The sequence below is a fragment of the Platalea leucorodia genome (genome assembly GCF_965183815.1).
Source record: "Platalea leucorodia genome assembly, chromosome: 13".
Classification (NCBI taxonomy): domain Eukaryota; kingdom Metazoa; phylum Chordata; class Aves; order Pelecaniformes; family Threskiornithidae; genus Platalea; species Platalea leucorodia.
The window spans coordinates 1,265,847-1,287,458 of record NC_138835.1 but is presented as its reverse complement, the minus strand read 5'-3'; the positions used below and the strand labels follow the sequence as shown (position 1 = coordinate 1,287,458).

Sequence of the window (21,612 nt, the reverse complement as noted above, 5' to 3'; positions counted from 1 at the left end):
CTGGCAGCAGAGACCCAGGCTGGGACAGTGCCCTGGTCTGCAATTCAACAGAACACCCAGCCCTGCCCCAGCAGCACGGCTGATGGGGACGGGGAGGCAAAGCTGAGGGGACAGATGCCCCCGAGCATCTCTCCCACCATCCCGCGCTGGGCAACTTCCCTGGCTACTCACTGTCCTCGCTCCCCCGGGGCTGGCAGCACCGGGCTGACTTGCAGCCCCATAGGGGTTCCCCCCACCCCGAAGGCTCCCACGCCCCCCAGCCCCCTGTCACCGCCCGGGAGTGGGAGGGAGATGGGTGGGAAGCGACCGGCTGGCAGGCAGGTGCTGCGAGGCAAGGCAAACACGGCGCCGGCTGCAGTGCCAGAGACCTTGAGATAACGCTGAGTTATAAAGGAAAAAAGGTCCAGGAGGGGCGAGTGCTGCCGGCTGGGCTGGCTCAGCCGAACCCCGCGGTGGCTGGGCCGAGAGGGACCCTTGGACCATCTCCTGACCCTTCTGAGCAGCGCAAGGGGAAAACCAGGCATCGCTTGTCCCTGCTGAAGGAGATGCTCAGTACATGGCACAAAGAGGGTGACCAAGGGAAGGGCCACGTGTAAGGACAGAAGGGTCGGCAATGACCCCAGCCTCCTCTTGACTCTCCTCGTGATCTCGGACAAGGAGGACATGGAGATGAATTCCCAGAGGCAAACAGGTAAGCTGGCATGCCTTCCCCGGGCACCTTCCCCTGGCACCTCTGCCGGCAGCGCTGCCCCCAGGGCGCTTGCATCCCTCCCCGCTCCGCCACTTGTCCGTCTGCTCTCCCTGCCAAGTGCTGAGTCTCGGGAAAAACAGCCGCTTCGGGTTTCAGCACGGCCTCCTTGGCAGCTCTCGCCTGGCTGCAGGTTAACAGAAATGCTCTGAATATTCCCCTTCTGGTTCACCCGCGCAGGTCGGACCTGGGCGCATCCTCCCTGGGCAAGCCCGAAGGAGAGGGCAGGGCAGGGAGCAGGGCGAGGGATGCAGCCGGCTCTGTGCCCTCCTCGTTGTGACAGGGGTGGGGGCTTTATATATTGAATTGTGGAGGGGATGAAGTAGATGGAGAAAGAAGAGGTGAAAGGCTCAGGAGGTGGCCGTGCATTCACAGCCCAGGAAAAGCCCCGACCGTAGCGTCACAAGGAGGAAAGCAGGTTGTGGACCACGGCTGTGGAGTCACGAGGAGGTCTCGGGTACAACCACATGCAAGATTTCATACATCTGGGCACATCAACCTTTTGTTTGATGTTTTGACGGCAAAACCCACACAACTCCAGCCACCCGCCTGGCCTTGGCAGGCCTTTGGCGCGTTGTGGGAGCAGCAGCAGCAGCTCTGCCCTGGCTCCAGACCCCGCGAGAAGCCAGGACAAGGGATCGCCGTGCATCGCAAGGAGCGGGGCACAGCCAGGGGCCTCTGACTGAGCACGCTGTTACCCAACACGAGCAAAGCCGGAGGGCTGCCCCATGCGGCGTGCCCGTGCGTGGGAGGAGGCACGCACGGCGTGCCTGGGCACGCATGGCAGGGGTGCCTGGCACTGATGCCGCATGTGCTACCAGCTAACAGCACGTATTTCTGTGCTGGAAACCTTGGCCGATGGTAGAGCAGCCCTAGACGTGATGTTCCTGAGACTCATCCACCTCGCCTGCCTCTCCACGTACCCTGTTTTGTTCTGCAGGGCTTTTCTTTGCAGAGACTCAAGCAGGCAGTTTTGGCAGGCCGTAATTCAACTCCCACATCGGTGTTATTTGATGAAAGTGTCAAAAAAAAAAAAAAAACAAAATAGGCTCAGGAGCCTGGACACAGACTCCTTGTGCTTAGGACACCAGAGTCACGCCAGGACAACAGCAGAAAGACAGCAAGAGCTGGCCTCAGGCTGGAGGATGGGGAGAGATTTTCATGTCCTCAGCAGGACAGCAAGTCATCCTTCAGGTCTGTGCCCGAGAGAAAGGCTGCCCAAAAAGCGCACGTGGACCAAGAGAGGATGACCGAAGCACGTCTTGCCCCAGGCATGGGGGACAACGAAGCAACCGGAGCTCCCTGGAGAGATGCAGACAACTTACATCAAACTGGAGGCACCTCAGGACCATTTTACAGGCAGCGTTGACCTTGCACTCAATCACAGCTCCAGTGTCTCATCCTCCACAGCAGCTGGGTGACGAGGTGCAAATCCCACGAGAGAGGACAGCAGTGCAGTTTTCAGAGCAAGGAAGAGTCAGGGAGCACAAGCATGTCGAGACCAGGGAAATGGCATGAATTTCCAGCCCAAAATGGTTTTTTCCCCCTTTTCAAGGACTGATGTGTCCTTGGTTCTTCCCAAACACACGTGTAGGAGAACAAGAGCAGGCTCTTTCTAGGACATCGCAGTACTCTCCGGTTACAACGCTGTGGCAGCTTTACTGGGCCAAGTGCCACCTGGAAGGACACGTTGTTTGAAAAATAAGGCTGTGTTTCTCAAACAGCACATCACGGCTCCAAACCCAACGGGAGCGAATCGGCAGGAGTGCTGTAACAGGAAAACCTTGCGGGATGCAGAAGGGACTTCTCTTTCTCTCCCTTGCTCCCCCGAAAGCCAATTCCCCGTTTTATGGGGCCCGCTCCTGCACTCCCCAGGACTAGGATATTCACAGGGAGGGCGGGAGGAAGATGGGTTTCTTGTCCAGGTCCATTTGCAGGCTGAGCGACAGCCGTCTTTGTCTCACAGCTCATGGCCTTAACATCATCCAAGTCCCGACAGGCTTATACAATGAGACGACATCTGAAGCCCCCTTGGGAGGGAAATGCTGGGTGCGGCAATGGACAGAGCATCCCCTTTCAGACGTTCTCCATGACAGCACATGTGGTCTTTCTCTGCCACCAGCCTACCTCTAAAAGACCTCCCAGCGCTCTGCAACTCAGCTAGGAGGAAAGCCTCTTGCCCAGCCAGCCTCTGGACTGAACCACGCCGTACCTGGGCTGCTGTGGCCACAGCTGGCAAGGATAAATGCCATATTCACTTGCAAATTAAACACGGCCTTTCGAAGTGTGTGTTAAAGATCCAGCCAAGAGGAAAACATGGTCAGCCAATTCCCCTTGTTCAACTAATCGTGTCAAGAGATGGCTCCTATTTCAGGACTGCTGGTGGCATTTCTCTGCTCCTCTCTGTCCCACGCAGACCTCAGGCTGCACTTGTCCCCTGAGCTGCAGGACAGGCAAACTCAGCCTGCTCCTAACTGGTATTTTAAGCAAAACTGGATGGATCTTGGAATACTTTTAGATTTTGAGGAAGAGCGATCAACAGGGGGAAGACCCACCTTGCTGACTCTCTTTAAAAAGCAAATGCTCTTCTGCAACCGGGCCCCTGGAGGAGAGCTGAACTGGGCCAAGAGACTTCCAGCTGGGGAGGGAAGGAGGTCTGGGCCATCCAGAAGCTGAGGCAGCAATCCATTGCCCAAGTTCTTGTTCTGAGAGGAAGGTGTTAGAGAGCATTTTTTTTCCCCAGAAATATGCATGTTCAACCACAAAGGAAACAGAAATGTCCCGGAGCGGCTCCTGGGCCGGTGCAGAGTTTGTGCGCTGAGCTCCTGATGCAGCAGAGCCGGTATCTCTAAGCAATGAGGTTGACAGTTACTAGCAGGACGTCTGTCTCCCGAATCTGCTGGGACCAATATCCCCAGCTGACCTCCAGCAAGCTTACATGGCACAGACAACCACAGAGAGCGCCTGCTATTTCAGCCCCGCAATCATACATTCATTGCCTGACCTCCTTCTCTAAATCTTTATATCATATTTCTCACTCTGGAGACGTGACTCAATGTGTTGGCATAAGGAAACACGCCAGGAGAATATTCTTGTGCCTCTCCCCTTTATCCTACCCATCCCTATGTGTTTAATTGAAATAGCAGAAAGCGAGGAGCGTTTGGCGGCTGCAGAAAAGCATGCGGAGACTTTTCGGCCCTCCTCAAGACAGAAAAGCAAGCCGGCTGAATTCTGCCGAGATACTTTTCACAGGGAGAACCCCACAGGTAGCAGGGGAAACTGCTCCCACCTAACCTGACGGCTGCCGCGTCCCTCTGACGGCAGGGCGGTGGGCGAGCTGCTGTTCCAGGACCGGGATGCCGTCAGCCCACCGGAGATGCACCAGAGAAGGACTTGCCGAGCGCGGCAGCGGCCTCGCTTCTGCCCGCACCGAAGAGCGGGTGCCTTGGGGACCCTTGTGCCTCAGCATCCTCCCGTCGCCGTCAGCACGCACGGACGCTGTGGGGAAACCCCCTGCGAGACCTCCCCAGGGCGTCAGGGCAGTATTTGGGGCCATGGCTGAGGACCGCTTGACCTCAACCCCACCCCCACGTGAGATTAGCCCTTTCTGGTCAACCGGTGAGCAACTAGTCGAGATCATCTAATTCTGCTGCATCTGCCGAGTTCTTGCCAAAGGTGCCTACGAGGTCTTCGCTTCCAGGACCGATCAGGGAACAGCCCGAGGTTGCTTCACTGAGGCTTTCAGGCCTCATGAGGCTCTCCAAGGAGAGTCCTACAGCATGGCATGAGGAACCAGAGACCAGGAGCGTCAAAGCCACTTTCTCAAGACTGTGGGAAGCCGGTGGCAGAGCCAGGCCCCGGGTTGTCTCTCCCACCTGCATCCCGGGATGAGGGCACAGACCCAGCCGGGGTGAAGCAAGGGCACTTCGGACAGGCGAGGGAAGGTCCAGACGTGCTCTAGGGAACCTGGGCGCGGGGCAGCCACTCTCAGCCCGTCATCTGCCTCAACAACTTGACATGAGAGCTTCAGCAGATGACAGGGAGAGCGAAATGGAGGAGCGGTAGTGAGATTGCTGCCTGGCATTTGAGCGCAGACTGAAATGTTTTGTGTCATTCTCGTCCTGGCTGCTACTGTTAAAGCCAAAGGAAGATGCCGTGAAAAGAGAAGAAGAACGAGGGGGATGTCTAACGTGACGTTTTGGGGAAGCCATCCAAGTCCAGCTGCCAGTGTAGGAGCTGTGAATTCCCAAAGGCAGGGTTTTTCCATCTTTTTCAGCTTGTGGACCCCGCTAATTTTCCAGCCAAGACAGACTCTTGTAGAGCAGGTTACCTCTGCTGTCAACAGCTCTGCTCCTACTGATTCCTGCCATAGACCATGGACTCCTACGGGTCCGCCGACTACAACTCAAAGACTCCCGAACTTACACGTTGGCAATCAACCAGCGAAGCAGCATGACACAGCCCAGAGACGGGAAGGCTGAAGTCTGGAGAGAAACCGAGTCACTGCCACCTCTCTGCAAGGGACCACAGCCGGTCCCTACGGATCTCCCCGCTGAGCACCAGGGGGACCGGGTTAGCGACGGATTCACGTGTGCAGCCAGGGGCTTGCAAGGCGAGAGATCAGAAGTTTGCAGACAAAGAGACACAAGCAGAGGCAGAAAGTTGCTAGGGAAGATGGATCCGGCCTCCAGTAAAAAACACCAGGCAGGACAAGCTGCCCGAGAACCAGAAAGCTTCAGACACAGGATCAGGGACGGCAGCCCGGAGGCATTCTGCGGGGACACGCTGCCATAGCCGTGCACCAGCCCCTGGCGTCTCCTGAGCGCATGTCTATACCCTCCCTGCTTTAACAGGGCTGGTTTTAAACCCTTCACATTTAACCAGGACGGGAGAGGGAACCGAAGCCTTCCGAGTGCTAAAAAACGTCACGCGATACCTAAAGGCAGATCTGCGGTGCGAGCACCTCCAGAGGGGCACCTCCCGCCAGCCCGCAGCAGGTCACGGCGCGGAGGCCGGGTCCCTGCGCCCGGCTGCTCGGGGAGCCCTCACGGCAGCCGCCGGCGGAGCCCCAGTCATCGGTTTGCTACTGCTGGGGCCCAAAGAGGAGGGAACACCGTGCTCGAGAGGTAACGACGAGCGGCAGGAGCACGGCTGGAGGAGACGCGGTGACGCCAGGCACAAGAGGGACTGGCTGCTTCGGGGGGAGCAGCTCATTTTTATAAGTTTCTTTATAAGCACCCCTCAATTTTTTTTTGCTGTGTCTCTTCTAGGTCCCATTTACTCACTCGCAGTAGGGCTTCTCCGTAACTCACGTGTGCGCGTAGATACAAACACGACTTATCTCCCCCTCCGTGTCCAGCCCTATCCATCAAGCTTTTGTAAATGGCATTTTATGAGCGCCGAGTTTTTAACAAGGCAGGCACGCTGCTCGGGAAGCGAACAAAGGGGCCCCTATTGGAAACTTTAAAGATGTTTAAACAAAGACTTCTCTTGAAAACCTTTAACCCCTAATGCCAACCCCAAGGGAAATGCTATGTTATGAGCAATCGGAGCACAAACATCTTCTGTGACCGCAGATTGCCTACAACGGGCTGCTTGTTGGCTTCGTCTTTTCTGTTCGCTGCCGCCGCCAACAAGGGCAGCTCCCGAGCCCATCTTGTACTAATCACAGAAAACGCCTTTAATTCTTCAAGAAAACAGAAAGTTACAACTTCCACAAAAATCAACAGCAGCTTTTTCCAGTCGGATGCAGCGATACCCTGCCTGCTTCGATGGAAAGTGTCATTTCTTTACAAGCACCAGGGTCTCTCGTGTGCCCTCCAGACGGGAATCTGTATTTCGGATGAGGCCAAATTTATCCACATCCTGGTGGCAAATATCAGGGCTGAGATCCGGGAGCAGACTTCCCCCCCCCCCCCCCCTTTTTGCTGATATCAAATGCCAATCGAATGAATCCCTGCAGAGATCACAAGAACCTGCTTTCCACTTGTCACTGAGAACCTGCACGCTCGCCGCCTGGGATTAACTGCTCCCGCTCTTGGGAAAAGGGAAAAAAACCCCATCTTTACTATCAAGAGATGCGCGATAGATGCTGTGTCCCCCACAGGGAGGACGTCATAGTAACTTTAGAAATAAACTGGGCTTGACTGAAGCACAAACCCTGCGGGTTTAGGCAGAGGAGGTGAAGTTGTGCGCCTTGTCCCAGAGTCAGGGCTCTGAAGAGGCTCCGCTCTCGCAGCCCCCGTCCCCCCAGTCCCACCACAGGCGCGGTGGCCTCCTTCGGAGCGGGACAGGCCCGTTGCCCTGCCAGCCCCCTCACCGACGCCGGTTCCCGCTCGGCACCGCTGCCTCCCAGATGGATTTGGCAGCTCCCTGCGTGGCGTTAAGGGCTGTCCGCGCAGCGAGGGGGAAAACCCCAGCGGCGCGCGTCCCACCGCATCGCCTATCTGCTCCGCTCCACTTACCTCGGACGGCTGCGTGTTAGCACAGATACGATGAGTGCAGAATAATCTGATTTTCCAAACAAGTTTTCCCATGTAATTGCTTGGAACAAAAGTGCCCAAAGCTAATTTTTCCCCATGCAATGGTTGGAATTATAAGCCAAAGGTGGGTGATTGCTTGTGCAAACATATTTATGAGTATGCGCAGACCCAATTTTCCAGTCGTGCAGAAACAGCGCATAACAAACTTAGGGCGCACTTTTAAGCTTATCTTTTTGCAGGATCTCCAGCTCCTGCTGCTCAGTACGCCTTGCCCAGGTGTACCAGACCTCGTTATTCTCTGCTAAAAGAGATCCTCCATTGTATGAGCAGGAACCTGCCCGAAAGCTAGGCAAAAGGTGAGCGGAGCAGGCAGACAGCGAACTGCGCCGAGGCGTTCACGTCCTCCGCGCAGGCACCGGAGGCAGAGCGGGGTACGGTGCCCGCTGGCCACCCCCAGCCCCGCGCTCGGGAGGGCAACCGCTGGCCCTGCTGCAGGGGGCCAAGCCCAGGCGGCCGGGGGGCTGCGGGAGGGCCCCAGCCCGCAGCTTTGGGGAATAAAACCCGTGTCAAGGGCTCTGCTCTTCCTCCCCCCACCCCCGGCTTTGCTTTCTGCCCTTCGTGCCCAGGACGGCCGCTCCCCTCCCTGCCCCGCTCCAAGGAAAAGCCCCCCCGAGGCTGCCAGGCGCCGCGCACAGCATCGCGGCTCAGCCCCGCCGGGCCGGGCCGGGCCGGGCCCACCCCCATCCTCATCCTCACCCCCATCCTCACCCTCCGCCTCCTCTCCCTTCCCTTCCCGCAGGCGCGGCGGTGCCCGCGGAGCCCCTCACTCACCCGTGCCGGCCGCGGAGCCGCTCCCCGCCGCGCTGCTGGCTCAGGTACGGCGGGGCGGGGCGGGGCGGGGCGCGGTGCGGAGCGCGGTGGTGCGCGGGGCGGGGCGGTGGTGCGCGGGGCGGTGGTGCGCGGGGCGGTGCGGTGCGGTGCGCGGCGGTGGTGCGAGGTGCAGTGGTGCGCAGGGCGGTGCGGTGCGGGGCGCGGTGCGGGGCGGTGGTGCGCGGTGCGGGGCGGTGGTGCGAGGTGCGGTGCTGCGCGGGGCGGTGGTGCGCGGTGCGGTGCGGTGCGCGGCGGCAGCAGCGCTGGGAGGCGGCGGGGCCCCGCGCGGTTTTTAATGGGGCGGGGAGCGGGGGGGCGGCGGGGCGGGCACGGCCCGGCCCCGGGGCAGCGCTGGGGACCGGGGCGGGGGGGTCCGGCCGCCGCCCCAGCCTGGGGGAGCCCGCGGGGGGCAGCCGGGAGGGGCCCGGGGTGCGCACCCCCCCCCGCGGGTCCGGGCCCCGCAGGTGCCCGCGGGCGAGCGGGGGCTGCGCGCAGGGGCGGCGGCACCGGCACCGGGACCGAACTGGGCACCGCCGGGGCACTCACAGCCCTGCCCTCGGGGAGCCGACCGGCCCGCCAGAGGCCCGCGCCTTTCTTTGCCTTTTTTTTCCTTTTTTTACTTTTTTCTTTTTTTTTTTCTTTCTTTCCTTTTTTCCTTTTTCTTTTTCCCTTCTTTTTTCTTGTTTCTTTTTCCTTTTCCCTTTTTTCTTTTTTCCTTTTCTCATTTTTTTCTTTTTCCTTTTTCCTTTTCTCTTTTTTTCCTTGTCTGCTTTTTCCTTTTTTCTTTTTTCTTTTTCCTTTTTTATTTTTCTTTTTTCTTTTTCCTTTTTTCGTTTTTCCTTTTTTCGTTTTTCCTTTTTTCGTTTTTCCTTTTTTCGTTTTTCCTTTTTTCGTTTTTCCTTTTTCTTTTTTTCCTTCCCTCCCTCCCCCCGTTTTTCTTTCTTTCATCTTCCCCTGCTGTGGGAGCACACCTGCGAGCCCCATATACTCAGAAGGTCCTGGAAACAGGCGAGTCCAAGCTTAATACCCATTTGAGCTACAGCGCCCTGGGAGGTGAGGGGCCTCTGCAGGGAGGTGGGTTTGAACCAGGGAGCTGCAGCCCAGAGCTCTGAGGGCTGTAGAGCCTCAGGTTGAGCTTCCAGCAAGAAGGTAGCCAGACGGGCCCAACCGGAGCGATGGAGATCATCAGCAGAGGCTGAGCGCCCTGCGACAGACCCTCCCAGCCCTCCACCTCTTCTCAGCACTTACATCAGCCCAGTGGCGGTAGGAACCACCTTCATAAGAACCGTGTTTTAGTGCTTTAACAGCACTTGCCTTCCTCTCTGCACTAACATCAGCTACAGAGAAAGGAGACTCCAGTAAATCCCCCACGTTATCTGAATTTTGTAGCAGAGGAGCCAATGCTGTGTTATCAAACTTGGGCATTTTGAGGGTGTTGGCGGTGCCGGGGCAGGCGCAGGGCAGCTGGGAACGTGCCCGGGGTGGCCACCCCCGCTGGCCCCGCTCCCCCAGCGCTCACCGCCGCAGCGTTGCCGTGCTCCCCGTTCTCGGCTGGTGTTTGCCCTTGGTGTGGTGGATGAATCCCCCAAGCCCAGAAAAGGCTGAATTTCACTTGTGTGTGCAGTGAGGAAAATACAGGATTTATAAATACCCATGCATATACAAGGGCTTGTGGGTTGGGTTGGTCTGGATTAAAGGAGGTATTGAAAAATGAGGGAAGCCAGAAACTGCAGGCTTCTCATTTCTGTGATTTCTAATGGCTTTTCCTTTTGCATAAACATTGCATTGACTCCATACCCAAGAGCACTGCAGGCATTTGCTCCCCTGCTCTGTACAAAATATAACCCAGAGCTCTAAAATGGATGTTTTTTATTAGGACGTTTGGTTTCCCCAAGCCCGGTGTAAAGAACAGTTGCCCTCTGTGGGCAGCAGGGCCCCAGCAAGCTGCAGGGCAGCCGGCTCCTGAGCGAGGCAAACGGCAGCTCCTTTGCGGGGGAAAAGCAGCAAACGAAATCTCCGCACTTGAATTCAGCGGCCCCTGCGCTCCAGGACAGCGTTACCATGAGTTCAGGTTCTTGTACAAAGAGCTGATTTGAAGACCCAGTTCCTAACCAATAGCTGGCGGGATTGTGTTCTGGTCTCCTGAGTTGAGTACTTTCATTCCCAGGGGATCGAAAAAAATCAGATCCCTTCCTCCGCAGAGTGAGCCAGCGAATGTCGGCGAACTGGAAGGCAGCAGGGCAGAAGGCCGTTTGCTTCTCCCGGTGCCCGTAACGTGCTTTTTCTGCTCCTGCGGTCGCCTGTGGGTGCTCACACGGGGTGGTGTGGGACCTCCCGGCCCGATCTGCCCTCGCAGAGCGGGAGGTGGTGTGGGGACCAGGATAGGTCCCGCACACGAGCGTGGCTGTCGCAGCGGGGACGTGCAACCCAGCGGCAGGGGAAGGCTGAGCTGAAAAGGCCCCTTGCTTGGGTTCTGCCCGTCTGCGACGCAGGCGGGAGCCGTGCCCGCGGCAGGGCGGTCGCCCGGGGCCGCAGCCCGCGCGGAGAGGCCCGGCGCCCCGAGCTGCGGCGCTCTGCGGCGGGAGGTAGCCGGCGAGGCGCAGCCCTGCCCGACCCACCGGGACCGAGGCAGCAGAAACCGCGTTTCCCGGCTGGAGGCAGGACAAAGCGCTGCTTGAGGCCCCTCGCGCTCGCTGCTGGGGAGGCGAGGGCTAATTTTCAGCTGTGGTGGTGAACATCAGCCACCTACAATCAGGGATGTGACTGCAGGGCCCCATCCTGCCAAAGCCTCTCAGCACCTGCCTGGGCTCCCTGGGTGCCCGCACGCAGCAGCCCTTCAGGCGACGGTCCAGCCGCGGCTCCGGTGAAAAGCGCACGGGGCACTCCTCCTTTTCCGCTTCCTTTCCCATGGGAGAGGGCGCAGCGACCCGGGCAGGGCTGGCAGATCCCCACGGGTGCCCTGGGTCTCTCCCACCTCCGACGCCAGGGCAGAGCCACCCCGGAGGCCCCGCACTCGCAGCCTCTCCCGGGCCGCGTCCTGACCCGAGGCGAGGGAACGGCCTCGCTGGTGAGCGATGCCAGGCTGCGCGGGGAGGGGGAAAGGCTTACCAAAAGCAGCGGAGGAGAAAGGGGGTGGCTCCCCCCGCTCCCACATAATGCCCGACTGTGTGCGAGAGCCGGCGGGTCCCAGCTGGGACCTCAGGCTCTGAAAAAGAGGCTTTTAGTGTGAGCTCTAAGAGCCTGGCCCGCGCGGTGCTGCTAACATGACACTGAACTAACACCGCACCACAATCAAAGCATTTTAATAATTTAATATAATAAATGTCAGAAGGAGTGAATAATTCCCTGTAACTCCGAGGAGGCTGTAGGTGCCAGAAGGAGCCAAGTGGGTATATTGAGCTGCTTTAGCAATAGCCCTTTGACTCTCTGAAGGGAAATTTAAACCAGATGATGGATGCTGGGTGGTCACCTCCGTGGGCAGAATGGGAAGCACTGTTCAGAAATGCGTCACTGAAACAATTTAGCCCCCAGATTTGGAAGGCAATGGCTGCAGAGAACAGACAAAGAAAAGAAAAGCAGGTTTCTCGGTAGTCAGTCCTCCAGGTAGACATCAAATCTGAAGAACCGCGGCTGTTTTCCTGCCTTTGGCATGCATGCTCCCACTTTAAGCAGTAAATAGCATGTGGATAATTATTCCAGAAGGCTCTTTAACAAGCTCCGGGCAGTGACCCACGTGCCTCTGGTATTACGTACGGATGGCAGGGAGCAGCGATAGCGGCGCAAGCCTGGCCCTGCCCCGAGCCGGCGCCGCGGGAGGCTCTGCGGAGCCGGCGTTGCTGCTGGCCACGCTGTCAGCACACGTCTTAATCCACAGGTTTTGGCAATTTGCTCCTGAACACTCCCTGCCGCTGCCTGGCCTCAGCACCCGGCTGCTCCTTGTCCTGCCGATGCGTTGGTGGGAGAGGCTCCCTCCAGCAGCGCCCAGCCCCGCAGCTCCGCGGGGACGGGTGCTTCCCAGGCAGGCCCCAAGCCGTGGGACGGCCGTGCTGGGGGGTGGCACAAATTCACACCCCCAGCCTGGTTCTCCCCTGCTCTGTGCCCGTTGTCTCTGACCAACTGAGGCCGAAATGCTCCGAACAGAGCCAGCAAGGCTTAGTACTCATTTTTCACCATGTTGTGTTAGTGTAGAAGACTTGCCACGGTCAGGCCAGCGGGCAGCCGTTTCATATTTACCCTGATCACAATCACTAGTTCTGTGAAAAAAAAAAAAGGCTTTCGCAGAGAGATTCCCAAGCGGTGCTTTTAGATGAAGGGCTTAGTGGCAAAGGCAGATCAAAGCTGAAATCACAGTATTGCTTGGCAGCAAAGGAGCGAGACAGCTGCGGATTGCCATTAGGGAAAAAGATTAAATAACTTTCTTACGGGATCTCTCTGGCTGGGCAAAGATACAAACCAGTCAGTAGATAGTCTTACTGAAAAGCTTCACTCCAGCCTTTCTAACTACCCTAGAGAGGGCACTGGTGGGATACTGGTTGGTGAAGCTCACCTTCAGCGTGCCGGAGCAGGGGTCTCCCAGCCCCGCGATGGAGGGTCGGAGGGACCGATCCGGCCTCGGCCCGGGAGCCACTGAGGGTGGTCCCAGGGTCTGCCCAGCAAAGGAGCTGCGGCGGGCTTGCTGCGAGCGCCGGCCGGGCAGAGCTGTGGCTGAGCAGCAGCGCCGGGGCTGCCGCGGGAGCGGAGCTCGGCCGCGGCCCGTGCTCTGCAAGCCGTGCTCTGCAGTCAGCCGCAGGCTTGCCGCCGCCATAAACCGTTCATTTCTCAGACGCAGAGCGGCAGCTAATGCTGTGGGTGACACTGGCACCGGCTGTAAATCTGATTTCGGCAGAGCTCAGTTGATTTATGCTTGCTGGCAATCCAGCTAGCACGTCTAGGGTAAAGAATTGAGAACAAGGAGGGCAGGAGATGATGTTGCCCAGCTGATAACCCAACACAGCAGTGACGGGAAAATCTGTGGACTGCAAAGCACCGGGTTCCCGTGGGACCACCCAGAGGAGATGCTGAGTAAATATTTGCTTGTATGGGAGATGTGTTTGTCTTCCACGCACAAACAGGAGAGCATCAGCTCCGTCCATAACGTGGGAAAGCTGGAAGTGAAGGGATGTAAGTTAAAGTCTTAATTGTAACGTGGGTCCCAGAAGCTGCAAAGGGCACAGCCTCTTTAAAATGCACATGTTGCACTGCGAAGAGCAAAACTGGCTGATGAGCTCTTCTAAAAGGCTGCTCGGGGTGGCAGTGGTTGCTGCTGCTCTCCCTGGGAGCTTTCCCCGGCCTCCGAGCCCAGCAGGAGCTCACCACAGCCTGCCTTGGGGTGCTCGGCAGGACCAGATTTACCTCTCTTCACACACCTGATCATTTATGCCCTCAATAATTCTCCATTTCTAGCCCATTTAAGAGCAAGAGAGACTGTTTTTAATGGGGATGCTCCACTGCGTACCTCTTGCAAGACGTTCCCTGGGTGGCCGTGGCTGGTGCCGCCCACCCTCACCGCTTCTCCTCCGAGCGATCCCCCGCGTTCTCCTGGCGGCTCGGCAGTCTGTTTGCGGCTGGGGCCGGGGCTTCCCAGCCTTCTCCGGCCTCTGCTGTTCCTCTCTGTCTCCGACGCGAGGCCATGGCTGTGTGGAGAGGTCGTGCGTGACCCCCAGCAGCCTTGGGAGAGCCAAGGGCCAGAGCCTGCAGCCAGGTCCCATACAGCTTTCCCTCTCCTGAGGATGCTGGGTCTGGTTTGGGTCTGATGCTCATCCAAGTGGGTCCAAAACCATCCCCTGGGCACGCAGAGCAGAAACACAGGACCATTGTCCAAATACCAGCGGACACAAACACCCCTTTGGAGCAAGCCAAGGGAGCTCAGCACATGGAATAAGTAACCTCAGGCTTAAGTCAAGACCTTTCCATAACCAGCCAGGCTGGGTTCCCTGGGCAGGAGCAACTTCTGAGTGTGCCCAGCTGCCACGTCCCAAGCATGGGCAGATGTGCCAAGGAGGGGCTCCTGCCCAGGCAGCACCCCTTCCCTCTCCTCTGGTTTCCTCCTGTCCAGCCCAAGGGCTTTCGTAGGGCAAGAGCTGATGTTCTTCAGATGGGCGGTCCTGCCTCCTCTGAAGGCAAGCCAGCGCCACGAAAGGTCTCCCCGGTAGGCACCCATAAGTCTCCCCGCTCTCATCCCCCAGTTCTTGCACGTGTCCCAGGCGGCAGAGCAGGGCACCTCGGGCTCAGACCCACCTCATCTCTCTCCAGCCGGTTAACGCCCAACTTACTAAGTTAGCAGAGTTAAATGCTGCGTGCGTGGGAACTCCTTCTAGTTAATAGAGCAGAAAGAATCAGCAAAACCACCCACTTCTTCAGCCTCAGAGAAAAATGCAGCTGTTTTCACCCAGCAGCCCCTGCGGAAGCCAACGAGCAGCTCCTCCTTGCCTGACAGCTCCCAGGCTGCACTCACGGCTCAGCAGCATCGCTTCCCAACTCACCGAAAAGCCATGCAGCAACAAGCACGTCGGGTGGAAAACCAAATTCATAATCAATTAGGGCACCGCCACCATTGTGTGGGACTGGAAGTCTTAGAGATGCGCGTTTCAGAGCTATAAACATAGTGCCCTGTGTGTGTTTGATGAAACAGGTATTCAGTTATGCCAAATTTATATTGTTCAGTGCCAACCCTGGTCTTAGAGCAGCTGAGATGCTCTCTGAACACCAGTGCTTTCCAGTGGGAAAGCCTCTCCACCTTCCCCACCCATCAGGCCGGTCACGGAGCGGGCTCCAGGCTCCCTGCGCGGCGCAGGGCCGGGAGGGCACGGCGCGGAGCCCGGGTCTGGTGTTACAGTGCTGGGGGACCGCTGTCTCGTAGATCCAACCCATACCAGAGCGACCTGCTTCGGGACGGCGTGCGGAGGTACCTGCAGCTGCCGGCAGACCAGACAGTACTGATACTGCACGCCAAGGTCGCGCAGAAGTCATACGGCAATGAAAAAAGGTAGGAGGCGGCTCCAGCTTCTCCGATAGCCACTTCCAAACCCAGCTACCTAAAGCTCCATCTCAGCCTTGCTAGATTCCTCTGATTTAAGCTGGTGAAGCAAACGACTCAATTTATCTCCTCTCCATCCATTCATGACCTCTTTGCATCTAAAACTACTGTTTAGTCTTGAACTAAGGATATTAACCCCCCACCTGCATCCATCCCAGTTCGACATTCCCAGTCGTTAGGTTCCTCCCGTGATATAATGGAGATCAGAAAGATGAAGTGAAAGAAGGAAATAAGCTACTGAAGAAGAAGAGGAAAGGTTAGTGTTTTAAGTGCTCTGGAAATCTGGTCTTAAAATCTGAACGGCCACAGCAGGGACTGGGGCGTCATCAACTCCCGCGGTCTCCAAAAAGCTATTTTTGAAAATCTTTCCCGCACTGCAAAAACACCTTGAGGTTCTGGCTTGAAACTCCAAAATTGCTGCTCCTGGCAGTGATGTCAGACTGTGGCAGTGCAATATAATTAATCCTCCATTAATCCTTGTGATATAAATAATCCTCCGTTAATACCGAGTGTGGCGCAGCTAGGAGGCGATGAGCTCTACCTCTAAGGCATAACCGCACCCAGACGCCAGCAGCCCCGGGAGACAGCTCTAAGCTGCGCCTACAAAGTCCCCATCGCATCCAGCCTCCTGCCAGGGGCTGCTGCTCCACAGGCAAAGGTTTTATTTGGGGACGGGGTCTCCCAGCCGGGAGGGAAGCCCCCGTATCGCTGAGCTTTCAGAACAGCCTCCTCCCCCTGCTCCGGACCCCATGCAAGGGATGAGCATGAAAATCAGATGCCAGGTCTGGAGAGGGAGAAAAAAACCAGCACAGAGCTCCCAGCTTTAAGTTTAAAGGTGCTGGTGCCGTTTTCCTTCATGGGGGGAGTCAGGGGCCCGTGCTGTGGATGATTTGTTTAAATAAAACCATACGCAGGACTTTAGGGCTCTGAAATATCCACCCCCCTGCACTGGTGTTTTCTCTGCTAGCGCTTTACCCAGTATCAATAGAGGATGAATTTGCACCATTCACACAAGTGCAAAGACAGTGGAAACCCAAATAAAACACAGGAAAATAGGTTTCCAAAACCCTGGCTATAGATTTATTTGCGTTGGGCTCCAAATCTGGCTGTGAATGCGAACTCTGTTCCCGACATGCCGAAACTCCCACACGGCAGGCGGGCAGAGGCAGGGGGCCCGATCCGCCCTTGGCTGCGGGCAGGAGGGGGCCGAGGCGCCCCATCCCCCCCTCCCGGGCCATCCTGCGGGTGACGGGCTTGTGACCACCAGCGGCACCAATAGATCTGGCAGCCACCCGGACGCTGTGGCTGGAGGCAACCAGTGCAGGGCAGAGGGGCTGAGGCAGCTGCTTCAGCAGAGCCCGATTCCTCGGGCCGGCCCTGCCCGTGCCCCCCAGCCGGGGGTCCCCAGCCCCTCGCTGCGGCACCGCGTACCTCCCAGGGCGCGGGGCTGCTCCCGGTGCCGGCGAGCCCTGAGTGAAGGTCTCCACTCTCAGCACAGCCGTCCCGTCACCCCCGAGCACCCTTTCTGGATGCCGAAGTGCAGTAAGAAAATGTCCTCTTGTCTCTGCAGGTTTTTCTGCCCCCCACCTTGCGTTTACCTGAGCGGGCCGGGATGGAAGTTAAAACAGGAGCAGATAAAAGGTAAGCGCTGGGCAGCAGCCCTGGCCCTCTCCTCCCTCCCTTCCCATGCCATGGAGAGCTGCCCTCCGCCTCCACAAAGGGGAGAGCGACCCAGTTTATTTTTAATTTGCCCCCCAAACTCCTCTTTCCCCCTCGAGGCTGAGCCCTCTGCGGTCCAGACCCGGGGAGGGCTGGAGCCTGGGCCAACCCACCGCGCCAGGAGGAGCCGAGCCCATGCCTGCGCGGGGGCTGGAGGGTGCTTCTCCCCGTCTCTTCCAGCCAGGGACCTGGGAGAGGAGGGGTTTCAGGTGTGCGGGTACATGGGGCTGGACAGCATGGGCAGCAGCCTGATGGAGACCCAGAAGCTCAGCTTCGAGGAGCAGCCAGACGCGAAGGTAAAGCCTGGTGCTCCCCGGGGCCATGCGGTGGCACCCCATGGGGACCCTGGTCACGCGTGGGCTGGGCTGTCCCTGCCGTCACCCCACGCCCTGGGACGCTGCATCATCCCCTTCCTCGGGATGGTGTTCCCGGCCATCGCTCCCCGCTCCTGCACGGCCGCCCTGTTGTGGCCCGGGCGGCAGCCCGAGCAGCCTCCCCTGCCTTGCAAAGAGCCTCGTCTTTCTTCGGCATCATCTTTTCAGGTCGACAGCCCTGCGGCAGGCAAGCTGCCGAAATTTGCACTGCTCCTCAGCCCCGGTACCTTCTCCCAATGAGCAGCACTGCTGCTTATCACAAAATGAAAGCGCAGTCATTCACATCCAGATAAATAGCTAAAAAACCCCCGATCGATCCCAAAGTTCAAGAGCTTCAGCAGAGCTCTGGCATCTTTTGGTAGAAGAAAAAGCATTATCTGGGGTCCCTGAAGTGACGGGGTCTGAGTCGGCCCAGAAACCTTACAAAAAGAGCCTTTGTTTGCAGTGCTTGCATTGCTGCTAAGGCACGGCATATCAGCCAGGACGGCGGGGAAACCATAAACCCAGGGCGATTTCTCATGTTATGTGGGATAAATCACACGTGAACATTCATTTCCATGAGGAATTCTCTGCCCCCAGTGTAAATAAAGCCTCTGCCGATCCCCAGCTCGTCATTCCACCTGTAATAACATCTCCGGTCGTTTCCCCCTTTAAATGAACCCGGGGCTCTTTGAAAGGGCGCTATTATGTCCGTGCGGGGCAGTGAGGAGGGTGAGGAAGGCTGACGGGGCAGGGCTGGAGCTGCCGGCAGCCCCTCTCTGCCCTTGGCAGGGCTTCGGCTGCGCCAAGGCGCTGTACATCTCGGATGCGGACAAGCGCAAGCATTTCCGCCTGGTCCTGAAGCTCTTCTTCAGCAACGGGCAGGAGATCGGCACCTTCCACAGCAAGCTGATCAAGGTCATCTCCAAGCCCTCGCAGAAGAAGCAGTCGCTGAAGAACACGGACCGTGCGTACGGGGATGGCTCTGCGGGGAGGAAAGCGGGCGCGAGCCCGGGGTGGGATGCTCTCTGAGTGCTCGCAGCTTGGCTCCGGAGTGGTCCAGGCTGGACCCAAAGCCCATGGGCAGCCCCAAAAGTGGGGGATTGTACCTGGGCACATTGACGTGTCTTTTCTGAAGGGTTCACCCACAACAACGTGTAATGCCCTGATGCCAATGTGCTCCCCACTCTGTGGACTTTGAAAAGCCCAGCTGGGCTGGCACTCACAGAGAAAGGCAGCGGGGGGGTGCTGGTTCCTGCTGGGCTGGTTACCAGTAACCAGGACTTGTCCTCCCTTGGCTTGACAACAGCCATAGTTCAAGCCACACGTGGACCTGGCAAGCGCTAACGCAACCACCTCTCCAACAGTTTGCATCTCCTCGGGCTCCAAAGTCTCCCTCTTCAACCGCCTGCGCTCCCAGACCGTCAGCACCCGCTACCTCTCTGTCGAGGGGGGAGCCTTCATCGCCAGCGCCAGGCAGTGGGCAGCCTTCACCCTCCACCTGGGTAAGGAACCTCACGGGACCGCTGGCGCCGGCCATGCCCAGGGCGGGCTGCCTCCAGCCCTGGCTCTCCCCTCCTGCAAAGCCAGTTCTTGGGGGTGGAAGGGGTGGGAATTAGGCTAGGGATGCAGGAACCTGGCTCAGGTCGCACCTCTGCCCGGTGTTCCTGGTGTATCTCTGGAGCCGATGGCTGTTTCCCACCAGCCTTGAGGGCTGGCATCATGCCCTGAGAGCACACAGGCTGCGAATGGGGCAGCAAGAGCTGTACTGGTTTGGAGGCTCACGAATCCACGCAAGTAACTTGCCTGGAAGGGGCCAGAGCCCAGAGCATCCCTGCCCACGCTGCCTCCGGCGGCGTCCCGGCAACATACTGCATCCCAGTCCCGCTCTCCCGTGCTGGGCTCCCAGGGAGCAGTGGTCTCTCCAAGCAGTGAGCACCTGCAGAGCAGAGAAAGCAGTAATAAAGCACCGGGAGCATGGCCAGACCTTCATGTAGCAAGGCAGTGCATGCTGACCAGCTCCCCGGCCGCTCAGGGCGGTGACTCTGCCCGTCTCCTTCCCGCAAGCCGACGAGCGCTGCACCTGGAGCGAGTTCCCCCTGCAGGAAGGGTATATCCGCTACGGCTCCGTGGTCCAGCTCGTATGCACCGCCACCGGCGTCACCCTGCCTCCCCTGGTAAGCCTCCATCCCTGCGGGTGTCAGGCACGTGGACCTGGCTGCTCTGAGCGATGGGTACCACTCCTGGGACGATGCCGCCGCCCCGCAGATCATCCGGAAGGTGACGAAGCAGTACGCCATGCTGGACGTGGATGAGCCCATCTCCCAGCTCCACAAGTGCGCCTTCCAGTTCCAGGGCAGCGACCGCATGTACCTGTGTCTCTCCACGGAGAAAGTGATCCAGTTCCAGGTACAGCAGCGTGAGGAGGAGCGAGGACTCCTGGGGTCCTCCCCGTCCTCTCTCCAAGCTCCTCTGTGTTACCGGTGTCTGGGGAACATGTCACTGGGAGGGGTCTTCCAGCGAAGGGGGGCTTCGTCTATATTAAGGTCAGAATCACTGCAAAGCCATCTGCCTCGGCTTGCCTGCTTCGGTGGGGACATCGTCACCGAGGTCTTTGCAAAGGCATCATGATCTCCGTTTCCCAGCAAGCAAAGTGGAGGCACTGAGTCACTTGCTGGAACTGAGATATCAGGGGTAGAAGCCAGGCGCCCTGGCCCCGGTCCCCTGCTGTCCCCGCTGCGGCATGTCTGGAGCTGTGACACTCTCCGCAGGCATCTCCCTGCCCGAAGGAAGCCAACCGGGAGCTGCTGAACGACGGCTCCTGCTGGACCATCATTGGCACCGAGACGGTAGAGTACACCTTCAGCGAGAGCCTGGCCTGCGTCCGCGAGCCCGTCAGCCCCGTGCCACTCATCACTGCCCTGCAGGTAGGCACAGTGCTGGCCACCGGCCGCCCCAGCCTTTCCATCACCTGTCTCTGTCGTGGCTACTGCTGCTGAGCCCTTGCACCCACGCTCAGTGACTCCCAATTTTGGGATGGTGTGGGAATGCCCGGGTCTGGACTGCTGCGATGGGGATGGGACACCCGGGCAGAGCATCCTGCGGGAGGAGCCTGGCTCATTCCACCACGTAACGCTGCCGCGCGCTCTGCCCGTCACAGCTCACGGGCGGCGGGGACGTGGCCATGCTGGAGGTGCAGGGGGAATATTTCCACGCACACCTCAAGGTCTGGTTTGGAGATGTGGAAGCAGAGACAATGTACAGGTAACACGGCTGAGGGGGCCGGGGAGCAGGCAGGGAATGGCAATTGGGTTTGGGCAGCGCTGGGAGGGATGTGGCTGCCGACCTTGGGGACAGGGGCACTTGCGCTGCCCGTTCTGCGGGACCAAGCATGAGCATTGCAAGGAGAGGCAGGGATGAGTCTGGCTGGTGCCTGCTGGCCCTGGACGCAGTCTGGGGATAGCAGTGGGCGAGGGACATGGGGACCTTGGGGGCTGCAAACAAGCAAGCAGCCCTGGCAGAGAGGAGCAAAACACCGGGGAGGAGAGGGAAAACCAGCCGGAGGCTGCACGCTGAGCTCCAGGCTGGAGGAAACGTGTTGGCACTCACCGCCGGCCGCTCCTGTGCCAGGCCCCCCGGGCTGATCCATGTCTCCCTCTCCCGCGCTGTTCCCAGGAGCCCCAAGTCCCTCATGTGCGTCGTCCCTGACGTCTCTGCCTTCGGCAGTGACTGGAGGTGGCTGCGATACCCCATCACGGTCCCGCTCCTGCTGATCAGGGACGATGGCCTCATCTACTCCAGCTCGTTCACGTTCACCTACACCCCGGAGCAGAGCTTCATCCCAGGGCAGCAGGTCCTCTCGGATGTCCCCCAGGACTCAGACAAATTACTTGACAGCATCCATCAGGAGTTCACCAGGACCAACTTCCACCTCTTCATGCAGAGCTAGCAAGCAGGGTGGGCAGAGGCTCGGCCTCGCCGCTGGCCCTGGGGAAGGGGAGCAGCCCTGAGCCATGCCGGGGTCCCCGTCCAGGGCTCGGGGTGGCCCTGCCAGAGGGTCCTCCCCACGCATCAGACGCCCACCGTGTTACTGTGATTTGCTGACTTGTCTCTTCTTCATGGCAGCATCTCACCCTGCTGCGATCTCCCATGAGAACGTCAATAAATCAGGCTTCAAGGACTCTCTACTGATTCCATTGCTTCTTTACTAACCTTCACGATTTACCTCCTGTGCTGGCACAGAGCATCCCAGCTCCCTTGATGTCTTCAGTCCATACATTCAAAGGCCAGGAGGGACAGGGATGATGAACGAATGTGACCTTAAGTGTTATTGATCTATACCAGGAATCCCTGCATCGCTTCTGT

General features: G+C 58.5%; 1 protein-coding gene across 1 annotated transcript; it reads left to right on the top strand.

Annotated features, from left to right (window-relative positions):
• Nucleotides 1-663: 663 nt before the first annotated feature.
• Nucleotides 664-21,196, top strand: RBPJL (recombination signal binding protein for immunoglobulin kappa J region like; the record flags this gene model as incomplete). Its single annotated transcript, XM_082325572.1, has 12 exons — nucleotides 664-691; nucleotides 8,030-8,105; nucleotides 14,999-15,124; nucleotides 16,746-16,816; nucleotides 17,075-17,190; nucleotides 18,040-18,214; nucleotides 18,615-18,752; nucleotides 19,315-19,424; nucleotides 19,516-19,656; nucleotides 20,019-20,174; nucleotides 20,408-20,511; nucleotides 20,923-21,196. 12 exons carry the CDS (start codon nucleotides 664-666, stop codon nucleotides 21,194-21,196), a joined length of 1,515 nt encoding a protein of 504 aa, XP_082181698.1.
• Nucleotides 21,197-21,612: the final 416 nt, after the last annotated feature.